The 18,894-nt window shown below is 45.4% G+C and overlaps 1 protein-coding gene across 2 annotated transcripts in view; it reads left to right on the top strand.

Moving 5' to 3' along the window:
• Nucleotides 1–18,894, top strand: part of LOC119187710 (cell division cycle and apoptosis regulator protein 1) — a 274,460-nt gene that overhangs the window by 210,004 nt on the left and 45,562 nt on the right. For both annotated transcript variants that reach the window (XM_037435792.2, XM_037435791.2), the window contains 2 exons: nucleotides 109–195; nucleotides 16,195–16,282. In XM_037435792.2, the coding sequence (XP_037291689.1) occupies nucleotides 109–195; nucleotides 16,195–16,282 (175 nt within the window). The remainder of the gene's footprint in view (nucleotides 1–108; nucleotides 196–16,194; nucleotides 16,283–18,894) is intronic.

Below are 18,894 nucleotides of genomic sequence, written 5' to 3'. Positions count from 1 at the left end.
TGGATTGACAGTATTACAAACATTTCACAGATTTGATTTGAGTGCTGTTGATTGAAGTCTACAAAGTAAACACTGATAACTTTATATGTCCTCTCTGTCTTTTTATAGGAGAAAAAAAAAGATGGTGGTAAAGAGTTGGAGAAAAAAGGTGATCGTCGGGATGATAGGAAGTCCGATCGCCGCCGAGACCGCAAGGTACATATTATGTGTGTAAATTGATACCTTTAACACTCCTTTAATGACAACTAACAGAAAATAATGCCGGGGTTAGTATAGGGGATGTTATTGGAAGTAACTGTAATGTAAATGTGAAGGAAGAAAAGTGGACAAAAAGGTAGCTTGCCCCTGGCAGGATTCGAACCTGCGACCTTTGAATAACGCATTCAATACTCTACCACTTATCCATGGTGGCGGTCATCCCCCATCCACTTATAGGGTATATACAGTTAAACCTGCTTATAACGAAGCTCCATATAATGAATTCCTCTATATAACAAAGTTATTCAATACCCCTGCTGTTACTCTATAAGAGCACATGTATTTAAAACCTTTACATAATGAAGTGGCAGTGGGAGACTCTCTCAAAATAACGAATTTTCCCGTCGACAACATAGACATTTTGCTCCATATTCTCTCATTTTTGCACGCACAAAAACCAGAAGCACCTTTTTCACCGTGATAGATTGCGAAGCGGCAGCGGAGCACTTTGACATGCTTGAATTCTCGGCAACTGCGAGCGCACGTGTGTGTGCATGCGCGAGGCAGGCCTGGTCCTGCATTCCTAGACTTTCAATGGAGGCGAAAATGCTCTAGGTCTGTATTCTCAGATTTGGGTGCACATTAGCGAACCCCAGGTGGTCTTAAATTTCCGGAGCTATCCACTTCGACATCTCTCATAATCATATGCTGATTTTGGGACGTTAAACCTCACATATCAATTAATGCATCCCTCGATCCGGCTATCTCGTCGCCGTCACGTTACCTTCCTCCCATCTTTCATTCAAACCTCTTCCCGCTGCTTACTGCAGCTGGCCTAGCTCGCAAAGCAGGCACACTTCTTTTCCAGTTTTTATGCGCTGGCAGCACCACTTTTTCGTTGCTGCTCAAGTCTCTGTGTTTCACTTCACTAACCTGACACTAGGTGGGGGGAGCTGCATCAGCTCGGCACCGATGTAGTTTTCCACATTCTCCGTGTTGTGCCATGTGCCTTGTCTTAGTTATCTTTCTTTGTTGGTTTTCTTTCAACGTCGCCATCGTGTTGCTCGCTGTTTGCTTCATATGCCTCAAGCTTGTGCACAATGACACGGATCCAGTACCTAGTGTGACATTTCAGGGTGAGTGCTTCGACAATGAAGAAACGCAAGGTATTAGACCTTGAAGACAAAATAGCCATCTTGGATGTGATTTTTGGAGGCCAAAAAAATGTAGCCGTTAAATTTGACAACCCAGCTAGTCCTCTGTCCACAATTTTAAACGCGAAAGATGTGATATACAATGCTGTGGAGCGTGGCTCAGACGGCTAGAAGTTGAAGTCAACATTCGTCGACAAAGCTGTATTCACATAGTTTATGGACATGCGGGCATGAAACATACCCATCAGCGGCGCTTTTCTGCAGCAAAAAGCAAGGGATTATGCTTGCATCCTGGGCTGCGATGATTTAAAAGGCAGTAAGAGGTGGCTCTAAGGTTTTAAACAAAGGTAAGGGATCGTCGGCAAAGTGATTAATGGCAAGTCCTCCTCCACAAATACAGATGGCACCTACTCGTGGATTCAACACAAACTGCCAGGTATATTGGAGCGCTACGAAGCGTCAAATGTGTACAACGCTGACGATTCAGTGTTTTTCTACGAGTTGCTTCTAAACCGTACCTCAACACTTAAAGGAGACGTCTATCACGTCAATAAACAGAGCAAACGTCGCCTGACTATTTTACTGTGCGTGAATTCAGACGAAAGTGATAAGCGAGTCTCGTTCATCATAGAGTTTCCTAATATACACTAGAGGGAACTTTGGCGCTAGTGTCTATGGGAGCTGCAACGCACGCACTTCAGCAAGGATGGGAATGATGGGTAGTACACGTATTTGTCTAATTTTCGTACTTCTGGCCTGCTACTGGCTCTGTGTGTGTTCGTGTGGCTTGGAGCTTTTTTTTCACGAAAAAAAAAAAAATCAGCAAATGTTCAGCGTTTCACCTTCACCACCTTATTCTTTTAGGCTTACCATTTCGAACCGGGTCATGAAGTTCAAAAGGGTTCAATTTTTTCTTCAAAACGAAACTGTAACCAGCAATAAACGAAGCCGCAAGTACGATTTGCCGCCCGCAAGTACGAAGACCCAGGCAAATATGTGTACTACCCATCATTCCCATGGTCGCTGAACGATCGCAGCGCCAGTCTCCTCTAGTTAATTTTAAGAAACTCTAAGTCACTCGTCATCAGCAAAAGCGCCCGACCTAGATGCTTCAAAGAAACCCACAGGATGCCCATGAAGTATGTGTAAACACGAAAGCTTAGATTACATGCAATATATTTAGTGAGTGGCTTACTGAATTCCACAATGACATAGAAAGGGAAGGACGCAAGATTTGTTTATTTATGGACAATTGTTGTGCATACCACATCGATGGACTTGAGCTCTCCAACCAGCGAACCGTCTTTACGAGTGAGCTGCACATCACTCATCCAGCCCCTGGATAAAGAAATTACCAACAGTGTCAAGTGCTCGTACCGTCACCGACTCATCCAAAGACTGCTCCTGAACATTCGTCTGCTGGGAGATACGAAAGTCGACATTGTTCAAGCAGTTGAAATCCTTGAGGCAACCTGGCGAGAAGCCAGTGCTGAAATCGCGGCAAACTGCTTCCACAAGGCCGCATAACAAAACAGGTTCATGCTGAGGAAATCTATCTCGGAGAAGAGGTGCCTTCATGCCCGCCCAATCTCGCCGAAGCTTGAATCGCTTCGCTCTAATGGAGGAGCTCCAGACGATGTGCAAATATTTGATTTTTTATAAGCAGGCAGCTGTGCTGTCACAGCTGAGGAGATGACGAATGAGGCTCTGGAAAAACTGTCCGAAACCGCAGCGACGACAACGCACCTTGGGTGGACATTTTGGCACACGCAATGCCCTCCGCGAAAGAGGTGCTGGACGCCATCAATATTTTGCATCACGCTGGGGGCTCGGTGAACGATGACGAAGCAGCAGCAGCATTGTGTTCATTGATGTCATATGAACAGTCGCTGGTGCCGCCATCATGAACAAACAACAAAGCAAAATCACGCAGTTTTTTACTGCGAAATAAATGTTTTGGGTGAGCTCTGCTGTCTGTTACCCTTTTGCTTACTTAAGCGTTGTTTTTTTTTTCGAATTTTCATACCAAACTTTTATATAATGAAATCCTCTTCATAACAAAGTTTTTCAGGAATTTATCGATTTCATTATAGCCAGGTTTAACTGTATGTGCATTTAAACATGGGAGCATCAGTAAGTGCCACCTCTTGTCATGACAATGAATGTGGAACACTCTTTCTTGCCTGTTTGGCATCACATAGTACGCTGTGGTTTTACTAAACTTGTCACATTAAACCTATGCCGATTATTGGTGGTCTGTGCATTCTTTTTTTTTACATTATTAAGCATCCCTTAAACTTTAACTGAAAATAATCAAATATTTTAACTTGGTTATTCGGCAATTCAACCTGCATATATCAAACTCAAAGGGTATACTAGTTTCACTTGTCAAGAGAAGCTAAGATTCAGTCATGGCTACTAGGGTAACATTACGCTCCAATGTCACTGATTTGCACATCTTAAGCTCGATCATCCCTGTGTAATTTTTTCAATGTCCACTGAGTTCACAGTGAAGTGTCACAACTTACTTTGACATAGTGTGCAGATCCACAAAAAGTCTAGCATTGAGAGTCAGAAAAATGACGATGGCTGGAGTCTTTGCATGATCCCCGAATTATGCTTGCCTCTTAATTCTAAGTCAAGCATCACTACATATTGGCATGCCAAGGATTCACAAAACACTCAGCACAAAACATGGTGATATGTACTCCAATATTCAGCGCAGGGTGTCTACCAACCTGGAAAACTTGAAAAAGTCGGTCGGGGAATTTGGAAACATCTGAAATTGTGTGGAAATAGTCATGGAATTTCTCAAAAAAACATCAGGCCTGCATGCAGCGCACAGTGCAGTTCCAGCAAAAGCTAGAAGAGCGGCCTTTCAGAGCTTTTTCTAAACACTCTTTGGGTAACAGCTGCAACAAGCTGTTGGGTACCCACTGCACCATAAATAATCATAATTTTTGTGCAGTAGGCCAGCATTCACTATACTATCCTTCGTCATTCTTTGGAGAAGCTTGGTGTCCGCTACACACCTCTTAGAACTTTTGTGCAATTTTTTATACAGTGGCTGACGAAGACGAACAACTATGCCTGAAGGGGGTACACGCCACAGTTAATAGGTGATCAAGAACAAGTTTTTTAATAGGTAGAAGCATTGGACGACCCACTTGTTACACAATTCGCATTGTGTGACGCCTGGCTAGTCTTTTCATGTTCTAAAATGCTTTATTACTCGTAATAACGCGATTCCTTTTCCAATATCAAGCCTGCCTAAGGCCAGTTTAAAAATGAGTTCCAGGCACTGGTGTGGCTCAGTGGTAGAATACTGGGCTGGCACGTAGCGAACCTGGGTTTGATTCCCATTGTGTCATTAGTGTTTCTTATTTACCGAGTTTTTTTTTTTTTCTTCAATACTAGTTACGAAAACTGCAGCGGCGGACAACTATGGCACCGCACGTGACTCGTGTTCTGGTCTCTTTTATGAGATCAGAACACGAGCAATGACATTGTCCTGGACAATGACAGCAGTTCGTGTGACCGTCTCAGAATTAATTCTTACCGTTTACAAGAGCTTAGAAAGTTGCTCTGTCCTCTGCAACGACAGTGTACGCATGAGCAGAAGCGTAAAAAAAAGGACTGTGCATTACTGTTGCTTCTACAGATTACAGCATATCCAGGGGTGCAACATCTGTGCCAATTGTGCCAATTTGATACAATTTCTCATTTGTGCGCCAAGCTGCCCAAAAACGATGAAATTTGTTAAAATGGCTCCACGCTGTGCCAAAATGATCGACCAGCCTTAAAATTTTTTTAGCTGCACTAATTTCAGCGAGAAATGCAGGCCACATTGGCCACTTTTAGTTTGTGTGATCAATCAATCTAGGGATTTAGGAATGCGGACCCTATCCCTAAACCACGGTGTAAGATGGATATTCATTAGGCCAAGACTCTCGAAGTGCGATTCACCAAATGAAGTAACAATGCTGTGCTCCCATTGGTCCGCTCGCTGACCACAGCGGATATCTATTGGCAGGACAACGCAACTTCAAGGCAAAGATGCATTGCCATAGCCAGCAACACTTCATGGGAACTATGAATTTCCTAGTTAGCAAACGTTGCTGTGGCATGTTCAGGCTAAAGCTGGAAGCGTACAAACTCGACACACTATGTACGCCGGCATCGCCAGCGACTACGTTCGTTGCCATAGCAACGGCACAAGCAATAGATATCCGGTGCCGTAGCCGGGCCAGCGAGCAGGAGCCGTTTTTACTTTATCTGGTCAAGTGAGCCTAGAAGTTATGACCTAAACCTAACCCCTTTGTGGAAAAAAAAAAGGGGTGAGGGGGGACGTTGTGCTTCGAAAATTTCTTGACCTTTTTCTAACCTGTGCAGAACGTGGTTTAAGGGGAGACACAGGTCTTAGAAGGCCGAAAATCGTGAAAAAATTGTCTTTTTGAAGCTGACAGTCTCGGAAGCTGTACCTATTTTGCATTTATCTGAGAAGCTTCTTTCTAGCGTCAATATTTCTGGCACAAGATTAATTTATAACACCCCTGTGAGATGAATGTGAGCGCAAATAGATGCTAAAATCGCGCTTTTTCTGCGCTGAACCGTTGCCGTTACACACAAGCTATCGTAGTCATCTTGGTCTTGTTAAAAGGGTCGTTCTTCATCTTCAATTTCCCACCACTGCTGGCTCGCCTTGCTTATTGGTTTTTCACGAAAATGCTCCATCGAAAAGCAGCAGCACGTGATTCTATTGGCTGCTTGGGGCACGTGACAAAACCTAGGTGTCCGATTGGCCAAGTGACAGTTCCGGCGTCTGCTTCACCATTGTGACGTGCACAGGCATGCGCCATTTTGTCATGGTGCTGTCCACTGCCTGCTGCAGTAAAGAAGTTCACACCAATTCCTGAATCGGATGGGGCGTTCGTTCATTCGCTGTGAACTTTAGAAAGAGCCCCGCTATAGCATAGGACAACGAAGATAACAAACTCGCGACGGTCAACGGCGATCGCCGAGTCACCGGTGCAAGTTAAAAAACAAAAGTGAAGCTACGAGAGATATAAATCTTTGCAGCGATGAAACGACAGCACAGTCTTATCGCTAAACACGGTCCCCACCCACCCCTCCCTCGCCTGACGAAACAACCTCACCTGTGCTGAACTGAGTGACAGGTTGTTACAATAGAGTATGCTGTGCGCGTACGAACAACAGAAAATTAATTTGTTCGCGGTGATTGTGCTCGCCGTCCATGCCATACACAGTACGGTCCACTGTTAGGGGGAACACGCGAGCACGCAGCCGGCGGTCCACGGGGCGCCAACTGCTGGCGAGATTTGTAAATGTGGAGCATGCGCGCAGAATCGCAAGGGCGGTACTTGCTCATGTCGTCTGCTACTTTCCCCCTACGCTCGGCGCGTGTTAGCAACAAGCTTCCTGTGTTCGCTTCATTGACCATCGATTTCGATGCCTATTATCAAAACCGCCTGGCTGGTTCGAACGGCTTTTGAAAAGCTCAGGATTACATTTTTGGTGAGCACAAACATTAGGCTACGCGAGTGATGAGCTTCGTTATCGCTTTCACGAAATTCCACAGCTGGGGCATATTTACTCGCTGATCACAATTTCGACGGAGCTAGTTCTTAGAAGCAGCATGGCTTGAGTACCTGAGGCCAAAAGACTTCGAATAGTCAAGCTGTACACCAAAGAATACAGCCAGTGTGCTGTCACTGCCATCGCAAAATGGCCACTTCCTCATTACCAGCGTAATCATCAGCATTATGAATGTAATTTTTTTTTTTTCATTGCAAAGTTCTGTCATGCGTAGTCCTATTTCGCTTACACAGATTTGCATTTTATTGTGTGTTTCACAGGACTGAGATGTATTTCATTACTTTTTCATTATTCAAATGTTTTGAGGCTACAGATCTAGCCTAAACTCAACCTCTCTAAGTTTCACGAAATAACTTTTATTTGTTTACTGCATTGTGCTCTACGTACACAATTTTTCAGCGCGCGTATTAGTGAATTGTAATTATTTTCGTAAAAGTGAATGCTATTGCATATTCAAAATAAAGAGATTCTGGCGTTCTTGCTTCAACGAAGAAAACGAAATTTAATGAGAGTTAGAACTAACATTTGCTGAGTATTGCAATCCACAACAATTATAGAATTCGGTGTCATGCCGTAGTGGGGTACATTGAAGTATTCTCAAAATGGTGTTTCCTTAACATGCTTCTCAATACTATAGGCACATGGGGTTTTTTTTTGCATTTCGCCTGTAATTTAAATCTGCTGCTGTGGCCATCAAATGAAATCGCGACAAAGCTGCCGAGAAAGCACAACAATATCCAAACGGCACTTTTTTTTCTGTACGCTGATTACCCGGGGAGGGGCAGGGAGAGTGGCGGAGACATGAAGCGAAATACCACAAAAATACGAACGGGGTATCCAACGCACAGCAAGCGCCGGAGCGGCAAATAGCAGACGAAAGGTGGCGAGCCCCACTCTTTCGCATCTATGCGCATGCGCTGCGTTAACGAATCTCGCCGCCAGTTTGCGCCACGCGGGCTGCCAGCCACGCGTTGCCGTGTTCCCTCCAAGAGTGGACCATACTGTACATGCAACAGGTAGACGGCTTTTAACCATGTGTTCGTAACCATGTTGCGCTCTCCACTCGAAAGTGCGGCAGTCTTACGTAAAAAAAAAAAAAACTAACACGATCGGCACTCCCGTAGCCTCGAAATTATGAGTGAGTGCACAAGTTCAGTTTGTGACATTTTTATGTGTAGCTCATTCTAGACAAGCCGGAAAACATTGCCGTGTCATTCGGCGGATTACGGATGAGGCGTGCACATTCGTCGCACATCGGCGTCAATACCATCACCGAACAGATAAGCGGCCTTGTCGGCAGGCGAGCCCATGTCGACAAATTGATGCAGGACTTTAAAAAACAAAACGCCCGTGCAAACAATCAGTCTGATTACATGCCCGGTGCATATTAACTGACTAAAAGTATGTGTGCCATGATATATTTCACTCGAAACGGCAAAATAAAGTTTTAACGGTATTTTTTTTTAAACACAGATTTTGACCACTTTGCTTGTTTACTTGTTCTGTAAAAGTCGACCTAGGACAGCTAGAGCTGTAAATAATTTTGCACGATGTAGCTAAATGTGCACAAAAAACAATGCTGAGAGCCAATTTTCAATGTGCAGCTCCAAGTTTTTCATTTTAGTATTATTTTTTTTTGTTTACATGTAATGAATCTAATTGTGCTGTAATTCGAGAAGTACTTGTTCAACTTTCGATCAGCTTACAGCGTTGCACACTTTAGGCTTTCTAGTATCCATGTTTATGGTAATGACTATGTAATTCTATGTACATAAGTTATGGTTAAAAATGCTGGAATTGTTTGTTTTCTTGATTTTCTGAAAATGGCAATTTTGTACACCCTGCATGACAATTCCTGCAATATATCAGAAACTATTACAGACAGCAGAATAATACGTTTTTGCAGCCTGAAGCTATACTTATCGTATTTACTGGCATAATAGAGGCACCCCCAGTTTGGTCGTGAGAAACCAAATTTTTAATTTCCGCCCATAATAGGCTCACCCCGAATTTGCCGTGATGAGTAGTTCTGTACCGTATTTGCACGGTTGCAAGGAACTGCAGTAAAAAAGAGAAAAGACCGCGGCATTGCTGCACCAGCTCCACAGGCTCGCTGAGTGAGCAGGAAGGGCACCTGCCTAGGTGTCGCCTTTGCACAGGCATGGCTTCGGCCGCTAACCGACCGTGCACGCTCCACGTGGAATAAGCGGTCGCGTCCTAGCCAAGTGCACATTGAGTTGCCTGTCAAGAAAAGTGTCGTTGTTATCGTGTTTGCTAGCTTATCGGCAAATTTAAAAGCTTTTCAACTTTCTGCCACAAGATTTCACTTTTGCTGTTCATGCTGTCACTACGCAGACTTGCACAAGCTTGGCAGACATTTGTTGCCAATGATTCCCCGACCGAGAACCTTAACATCGTATGACGCGCGCTACTCCTAGATAAGTGCTTGAATGCGACCTTTTTCGACGCCCAATCTTCGTGTTGTGTTATAGAAGCTTTCCACGACAGCATGCCGAACCGTAGGCTAGGCTTAATCACTGTTGGTGCTTTTCGATGGCGGTTGCAGGGTGATCAAAGTTGTGGTTTTGTACGGAATCAGTTTAACTCTTTTCGGTAGCTCTAAATGAAGGAAAGGGGGCTTGGGTAAATTAGTAAGACTCAAATCGTAGTTTCCTATTCGATTGCAATGTCTTAAATGTGGAGTGAAAGCCCACTAAATCAAACGATTGATACCGTGTAGCACGCAAAATGTCTGTCATGATTATGCGCATAATGTAGGTGACTTGAAACATAATCGGCAAATTTCCGCGATGGCGCTTTTTGTTCTTTCTTATGAGCATTCCTTTCACTGGCAACGGGGGTATTTCGATGTTAATTTTTGGAATTCTGAATGCACACCACATCGCATGCCTCTATTTTTGGACATTCGAGACTGCATGCTCAACACGTTTTGCGCTAGTGTTTTGCGCTTCAGAGCCTCTGAAGAAGGCCGTTTCGGTTGTAGTGTGTATATTTGTGACTTATGCTGCCCAAGTAACCACGGATATCCGGTATGCATACGACGAGACGTACATTTCAGATATTCTGTACATCCATCAAATGTCCACGAATATACACTGCAGATGTACAAAAGTGACAAATTTGCACGTTCGTTTGACATCCCTCTAGGACAGTCAACATGGACATTGACAGGGCCTTCAAAGGATATATGCATGTTTGTGTGTATATAGCTAGTGCATATTCAAGAAAAACCTTTCATGTGAGCAACGTACCCACAGCCTACTTGTAGGCCCTTTTTTTTTTTTTTTGTGGGAGCTTTTCTGCTGCAAGTGAATTCTCAAAACAAACGGAGTTTAAGTGGGCTTTTAAGAACATTCGAGTCTTTATTATCAATCAGCATTCGCCGCTGCATTTTGGAATCATCTTCAGCCTGGCTGCGTCCACTGCAGGACAAAAGCCTCTCCCATGTTCCGCCAGTCAACTCGGTCCTGTGCTTGCTGCTGCCACTTTATACGCGCAAACTCCTTAATCTCATCTACCCAGCTAACTTTCTGTCTCTCCCTAACCCGCTTGCCTTCTCTGGGAATCCGGTCTGTTACCCTTAATGACCAGCGGTTATTGAGGTTGTATTGCCCCTGGCTTTTTTTTATTTTCTTGACTGCCAGTTTCATCACAGTTAAAGGGACACTAAAGGCAGATATTAAGTCGATGTTGATTACAGTAGGAACTCGATGATATGAATTCGAAGGGAGCACGCAAAATATTCGTATCATCTGGAATACACATGAATCAAAAACAAGTTAAAGCTGATATTGTAACGAAGGACTCGGGGTATAATAAAACGTATTTATTAAAGGGCGAACCTGTGCCCACAACTCAAAGGGACTATGGTCGTAGCACGTTACAGCAGAACACCAAGATGTCTTCTTCTTCTACTTCTTCAAGAAGAGTCCCCAGCGCGTGGCGCACATCAGCAGGGGCCAGTTGGGTTCTCGTGCGATCACCATCGTCTCTGCGCAACACTAGACGGCGCGCATGTATGTCCCCGTGCGCGTGGTGATGGGTGCGTTGTTTGAATGCAGGCACTATGTCGCGGCATAGTCCCCCTCCTCATACGCATCGTCCCGATGCGTCAGGCAATGAATAGATTCGTGGTAGGCGTCACTGGTCTTCCGGTGATCTTTCATAGTACGGCTTCATCCGGACTACATGTACAACCTCTGTAGGGTTGCGGCGTTTTGAGCTCCCGTGTATAGCGGATCTGACTTGGTAAGTTACATCGCTTACACGATGGAGTACTTCGTAAGGCCCAAAGTAGCGGCTAAAAAGTTTTTCAGAAAGTCCACGGCGACGCACTGGGGTCCATATCCATACTTTGTCACCTGGTTGAAAATGCGCTTCGGTACGACGCTGATTGTACCGATAAAAGTCGATACGCTGTTGGCAGCGTATTTTGTATCTCGCCATCTGTCGTGCTTCCTCGGCTCTTTGCAGGAAGTCGTCTAGGCCAGGTGGATTGCTGCTTTCATCATTCAGTGGTAACATGGCATCCAGTGGAGTGGTGACTCTTCGGCCGAATACAAGTTCAAATGGTGTCACTCGCGTTGTTTCTTGAACGGCTGTATTATATGCGAACGTGATGTAAAGCAATATTTCATCCCACAGTTTATGTTCGACGTCGATATACATTGAAAGCATATCAGTCAGAGTTCTGTTCAAGCGCTCCGTTAGGCCATTTGTTTGAGGATGGTATGCTGTAGTTCTTCACTGGTCTGTATGGGTCATTCGCATCAGACATTTCATTAGGTCTGCAGTAAAAGCTGGGCCACGATCTGTAATTACCACGCTGGGTGCACCATGTCTGAGGACTATGTTGATGAAGAACTTGGCAACTTCAAGAGCTGTTGCAGTGTACAGCGAGTCAGCCTCAGCGTAGCGAGTGAGATAGTCCGTGGCTACGACTATCCACTTCTTGTGTGCAGTCGATGTCGGAAACGGGCCTAGGAGATACATACCGACTTGTTGGAATGGGGCATGCGGTGGTTCTATTGGCTGGAGGAGGCCTGCAGGTTTCACGGATGGAGTTTTGCGTCTTTGACACTCACGGCAAGTTTTCACATACCGCTGAACTGATGATAACAGTTTTGGCCAGTAGTATTTTAGGTGAATTCTGGCGAATGTACTGCTGACACCCATGTGTCCAGATGTTGGCTCATCATGACATGCGTGCAGAATCTCGTTTCATAAAGGTGCAGGTACAACGAGTAAAAACTTGTCACCATGAGGCTTGAAGTTCCTCTTGTAAAGGACCTTTTCCCGAAGACAGAACGAAGGGAGCCTTCTGGATAAAGTGCGCGGGACTTTAACATTGAGTCTTTGGAGACGCTGTATAAGCGGCAGCAAATCGGGGTCATTTTGTTGTTGTTGAGCGATTTCTGATGCCTGGACAACGCCTGGAAACGGGAAGTCTTCTTCCTCCGGCTCACTCGTCTCCACTGGTGTGCGTGACAGGCAGTCGGCATCGCTGTGCTTTTCCCCAGATTTGTATACCACAGTAACATCGTACTCTTGTAGCCTAAGGCTCCATCTTGCTAGTCGGCCAGAGGGATCCTTAAGATTCGCCAGCCAACACGGGCAATGGTGGTCACTGACTGCTCGGAATGGTCTACCGTAGAGGTACGGCCGAAATTTACTTATGGCCCAAATGACCGCGAGACATTCTTTTTCGGTTGCAGAGTAATTTGTCTCAGCTTTCGAAAGCTTGCGGCTGGCATACGCTAGCACTTTTTCTTGGCCGTTTTGCCGCTGGACTAGAATGGCTCCGAGGCCGACGTTACTCACATCAGTGTGAACTTCAGTTTCGGCAGTATCATCGAAGTGGGGGAGGATTGGAGAGGCTTGCAGGCGTGTTCTTAACTCATCAAATGCTTCCTGTTGTCCACTTTCCCACATAAAGGGCACCTCGTCTTTTGTCAGATTAGTAAGTGGTTCAGCAATGTTCGAAAAATGTTCCACAAATCGCCGATAGTACGCGCATAAACCCAGGAAGCGACTTACTGACTTCTTGTCTTTGGGCGTCGGGAACTTCGCGATGGCAGCTGTCTTTTCGGGTTCTGGCCGAACGCTGTCGGAGCTGACGACGTGTCCGAGGAATCGAAGCTCTTCAAAAGCGAAGTGGCATTTTTCTGGCTTGCTGGTCAAGTCTGCTGAACGGATGGCTTCTAATACTGTGCGGAGTCGCTCTAGATGTTGGTCGAATGTAGCGGAAAATACGACAACGTCATCCAAGTACACCAAGCAGGACTGCTATTTCAGTCCCGCGAGGACAGCGTCCATCATTCTCTGAAACGTAGCTGGCGCTGTGCACAGGCCGAATGAAAGCGCTTTAAATTCGTAGAGGCCGTCTGGGGTTATGAATGCCGTCTTTTCACGGTCGCGCTCATCCACCTCAATTTGCCAATATCCGCTCTTGAGATCAAGGGAGGAGAAGTATTTCGCACTCCGTAGTCGATCAAGTGTATCATCGATACGCGACAGAGGGTATACATCCCGTTTCATTACGCTGTTCAGTTTCCGATAGTCGATGCAGAATCGAAGGCTGTTATCTTTCTTTTTAACAAGCACTACGAGAGACGCCCATGGACCGCTGGAAGGCTGGATCACGTCATCCACCGACATAGCTTGTTCGGTCGAAAACGTTACACTGGATCTGCGCAGATTATTTATGGCTCCATTGGCTTGCAGAAAATCCATTCCTAGTATAAGCTCCCTTGAACATTCCGGCAGCACGATGAAGTCGGCAACGTAAGTAAAGCCTCTTATTTCGAGCCTTGAGGTGCATCTGCCGAGCGGGGTAATAGTGTGGCCACCTGTCGTGCGTATCTGTGCCCCACATCATTTTGTCACAACCTTTTTCAGTTTCTTTGCCAATTTGTGACTCATTACCGAATAATCAGCGCCGGTGTCAACTAAAGCATTTAGCTCATATCCATCTATTTTCAACCGCAAATCTGAAGTAATCTTCGCACTGCTGCGCTTATCCTCTGTAAACATGGCATCGTCACCTTGAAACTGTAATGGAGGATCTTCGCAACTGTCGTTATCAGCGGCCTCACCTCCACAGGTCGCTTGCTTCAGTTTTCCTGGTGTGGGCTTGTAGAACGGTGCCCAGACCGTGCGGAAGAAGCACGTGGGCTGGGTGATCGGTAACGCCTGGGCGACGGCGATCTTGGCTGATGCTGGCGTGGAGTGAGTAGGCTCTGGCGCGCGGACAAGTACTCTTCGATCTCCGTTGGCCATTCACCGTTTCGAGGGCATGGTGCGTACAACGGAAAGCCCCTTAATCCTGCCTGTCGGTAAGGGCAGAACCTATACAGGTGACCTGCTTCCCCACAATGGAAACACAAAGGCCTGCGCTCATGGTCACGCCAGATGTCACTTTTCCGGGGCCTTTGATCCACGTAGCGAGCTACACCACGGGCTCGTGGCAGGTAGGTAGCCATCGATTCCAGTGGACAAGGTGCGCTGCGTACCGTTTGTGGGCAAGGAGAGGCCATCGTAACTGCTGCATTAGTGTGCTCCGCGGGTTGTCTGAGTACTTCAGAGTACGTTGGGATGCGTTGGATCGGCTGTGGCGCACGCTCCGGCTCACGTATCATCTGCCTCAATATGAAGATGAACAATAAATTTATTGGCAACTAGTTCTTGCTGAAAAAAAACCATGATGTTCTTTTGACCTTTCCTGCCTTCACCGTCTCTAAATAAAGTGCCGCGGTTTTCTAACTCATGATGCTGGCACGGTGCATTCACACTTGACATCTAAGGGACTGAAAACAACCAAACTCATCGGAAATTCACTCGCTTAGCCAATGAATGTGAGCATATCCATGGAGTGAATGATTCCCAGGCCCCTCCGCTCGAACGGTTGTTTACTGTGCGCAAAGTTTACCCAACAGACTTACTGCTCATAGAATTTGCTTAAGTGCATTCTGAAAGACCTGTAAAAGTAGGGGAATTCGGAACAATTAAATTGGTAGACACCCTGTAGCATCTAGTGCTAAAGATTTTACTACTATACGACGACTACTTATTGTTCTACTGTAGTGTACCCTAATCAATGCATATGCTTTAAGTATACAGTATTTGATGCGGGTGCACAATTTCATTTCTCGGCTTGACGTTTTAAAAGGCCAGTAGATAGCCCTGAGGTCCAAAAATTTTTTTTAAAAATTAAACGTGCAGTTTTTCTTTGCAAACATGCTGCCGCAAGAATTTTGCGAATACGTGCTATATTAAGGAAGTTGCAGGGGGTTAGAACATCGGTCTAAGCTGGTTTCAAATTTTCGCGTGGCCTCGCCTTCCTTCTTTCTTTCATGAAGGTGAAGGCGTAGCCCATCGTCGTGACTCTGCCCACTTCGGCAACGTGACACCATGTTAGCCATTGACGTCATCAACGAACTCGATCAGTCAAAACGCGCTTCCACTTGCTGCGAAGTATGGTTGTTTGTTTACCACTTGCCGCACCAGCCGCGGGTCAACCGTGTAAGCGTCAGGTGCAAAGTGTCGACCACAAACGATCAGGTCCCCGACGTACATCGCTGGATGGCCGATTCGCTTTAGCCATGCAGCGCGCAGGGCCCTGTCGTGAGGCACCCGGTGCCGATGCTTCTCTACTGCCCAGTCGCTCGATTTGCAGCTAACAACAGAGCAACGCTTTTTACCCGTGTTGCTCATGTCTAGGGCGAAGTACATTCGTACGCGCACACAGGCGCTGTAGTTGAGCGAGGAGTGTACACGTGCACGCGACAACTGCGAGGCTGCTTCTTTCACCACAGTGCCAAGAAACCAGGGGCAGTTTCGTAGCTGTGGGTGGGAACAGGAACTGACGTTGACTTCACTACTGTTTTCTCACACCTAATTTAGATCAATCGACTAGCTGCTTTGGCGAGCTGCGTGCTACGTCATGTCGCCGATCGCCGAGTTGACGTCACTGCACATACAAAAGGGTCGGTCAGGCATAGGAAAGATGCGCGGGAATTGTTTTTCGAAACAGAGGCTCTGCGCGGCGCACAGCGTTGTAATATTCAGAAAACGTGATTGCTGTGGTCCAATCTACGAATTGCCGAGCTTGTGGGGTGGGGTGTAAAAATAAAAGCCGGAGCCTGTTTACTGGCCCTTTAGACAAAACAAACTTGTTGAAACATTCTTCTTCATTTGCTTGGCTCAGGATGATGAAAAGAAAATGGATGAGCAGGACGAGAGTGATGGTGCTTCAGAACAGTCGGATGGTGAAGGTGATTCTGAAGAAAACAAAGGTAAGTCATGCACTACCTCATTCTTTCAGCTCGAGCATTGATCAAAGAATTATCTAAAGTGTTTTTCAGAATTACATATTTAGCAAGTCCTCTGAATTTTGCAGGAGGCTCCCGAATTTTTACCATTTATTGTAGTCGTACGTGCAGTTGACAGGGAAATCTCCCAAAATCTGTGTGTTATGAAATCACGTAGACAAAAATTCAGCTTAGTACAGTTCAGGCGTTTGGCGTTTAGTACAGTTCAGGCGTATAATGTGGAAGCAGTGGGCAAACCCAAGCTCTGTTGTTTCTTTGGTCACTTTAAGCCCTTTCAAAACAATAGCACTTTTGTTTACACTTTTCGTTCATTCATTCATTCATTCATTCAGTTTATTTAGGCAAAAGAAAATTGCCTGGGTCGAAGGGACTACCGCTGTGACGGGTCTTACCACCCATACATTTGCCCAGATGCAGTGGAACAAAAAAATATACAGTCGAATCTCATTAATTCGTACACGCTTAATTTGAACTTGATAATATAGGTCTCCTGTTATTGTTTTGAGTAGTCTTGACTGAGAACCGTGTTAACTTTGACTATGAAGCTTAACAGACCCTCTGTCTTGGTCCGCGAGGTGCAACTGTAAACAGGCGACGCCCGGCCGCGATAGACATCGTACACGCTGCGACCACCGATAATCTGAAGTTATCGCCACCACACAGCATTACGCACACTAGGGCTTTGAAGGCTCTAAGTGCCAGCCGTAACTAGGAAATGCAAACACGTGCGTCATATAGGTAAATCGCAAAATGATCATGACCACAAACAGTTTTTCTTTTTTTTTCCCCGTTGGTCTCCGGCATTACTGAAGCTATCTCGGAGGCATCGGTATTGCCTTTCGTTGTACACTGAGAAAGTGGACACGCATGTATCCCCATTCGCAGTATACACACATGGAAGACAACCATCAACAGAGCATTCGACCATGCCTAATAAAACACTTCAATGCACAGCAAGCAACTGCAAGCAAGAATGCAACTGCAAAGTGAAAATCCCCAAAGCCATTCGCGCCAAAGAAAGCGAGCTTCGTACCACTGATTCCATAGATTCTTCATGTATGCAATTAGTTTCGTGCTTGCCTTGAACTCGATGTCATGGAATGCTCGCTTGCACTTAAATTGCCAGGTCCAGCGCGCTGAAATAAATTCAACATATTTTGCTTTCCGCCCACATTTCGTTTTGATGAGCTTTGTATTTTTATGAAGCGAGCTTGTATATGAAGGAAGAAGCTTGCCAGGTTTTTCAATTTTCAGGAAACCGCGCCTCAAGACCAACGAAGGAGGAGAGCCTATGCACGTTCGCTTGCTGACGGCTCTCTGTGCACTACCCAATAATGGCCGGGGTGGCAACGGGGGGGGGGGCGCTGGTTGGGGCGTTTTTCGCAGCGCCGCCTGGGCAGAGTCCAATGTCTATACGAGGGGCAGAACGAATGTAAAAATTTTCGGCGGGCAGGGACGTGGTGTTCCGACTGCGCTGGCATTTTCGCTTGAATTCTCCAATGCGAATTCTCCAGGACTCATTATTTTTTTTTTGTCGACTTGGTGGCGCAGTTGTCCAGCTATTTAAACGGGGAAGCGAGAATTTTCAATGAGTTTGGCCGCTTTCGCTCGCTCTGATGTCAACTGTAAACGAAATGCGCCAGCAGCATGAGCGAGGAAACTGCGGCACTTAATTAAGAGACTGTGAAAACAGGAAAGCTACATCACAGACTTTTTTTCAGCAAGGTGTAGTTGTCAATTAAGTTCTTGTTCATCATTTTTATCAGCTTTAAGTTGTTTTAGTTCATATGAATTCGAGCTGACACGAATATTTTACACGCTTCCTTCAAATTCGTATGTATCATCGAGATTCTAGTGTATATGTATAGACATTTATTTGTAGGCACAAACTGAAAAAAGCATCTTTTCAAGAGGAGGGGGGGGGGGGGGGCAAGTTTTTTAGCTGTTCAGGTTATACGTTTTCATCAGAAAATGACATTGTCACAGTGATATTGTATTCATGGAGTAATTGTTAGTGGGATTTTCGCTGGACACAACCATCCACTGGGAGCTGCCGATCATGTGCTCTTATGCTCTGAAAGATGTTTCTGACTTCAAACATTGTGAAATGATAAGCCTGTGCATGTACTAAAATGACTGCTATCATCTGTGAAATGACGAGTCACTACCAGTAACCTAATTAAACAGTTTTTGCTGTTACAACAAATGGTACAACAGTAAGGCCCGACTTCATTCTATCGTTATATATAGAGGCCGGATTTTTAGGCGCTAAAAAAAGTGTGTTTTAGGCACCAAAGACGGGCAGGTAAAACACCGTTTTGGGCCCTCAAAATTATAATTATACGCACAACAAATTTCTACAAAAATTTAAGTATACCAAAACAAAGATGTCGGTGACCTGTATATACAACAAGAAGCAAAAAAATGATATCAAGATAGCAGAAAGGTACCAATGATTGAACATAGGCATGCATTTCCCGCGCGATTCGCAGTATGTGGTCTTTCGTTTTGTTGTCTAGTGTGCGTCAAGTGCCCACCATTCAATTAACACTTTTCTGGGTCTATTTCGTTTCATT

This window comes from Rhipicephalus microplus, chromosome X (assembly GCF_043290135.1).
Source record: "Rhipicephalus microplus isolate Deutch F79 chromosome X, USDA_Rmic, whole genome shotgun sequence".
Classification (NCBI taxonomy): Eukaryota; Metazoa; Arthropoda; class Arachnida; order Ixodida; family Ixodidae; genus Rhipicephalus; species Rhipicephalus microplus.
This window is presented reverse-complemented; position numbering and strand designations above follow the sequence as displayed.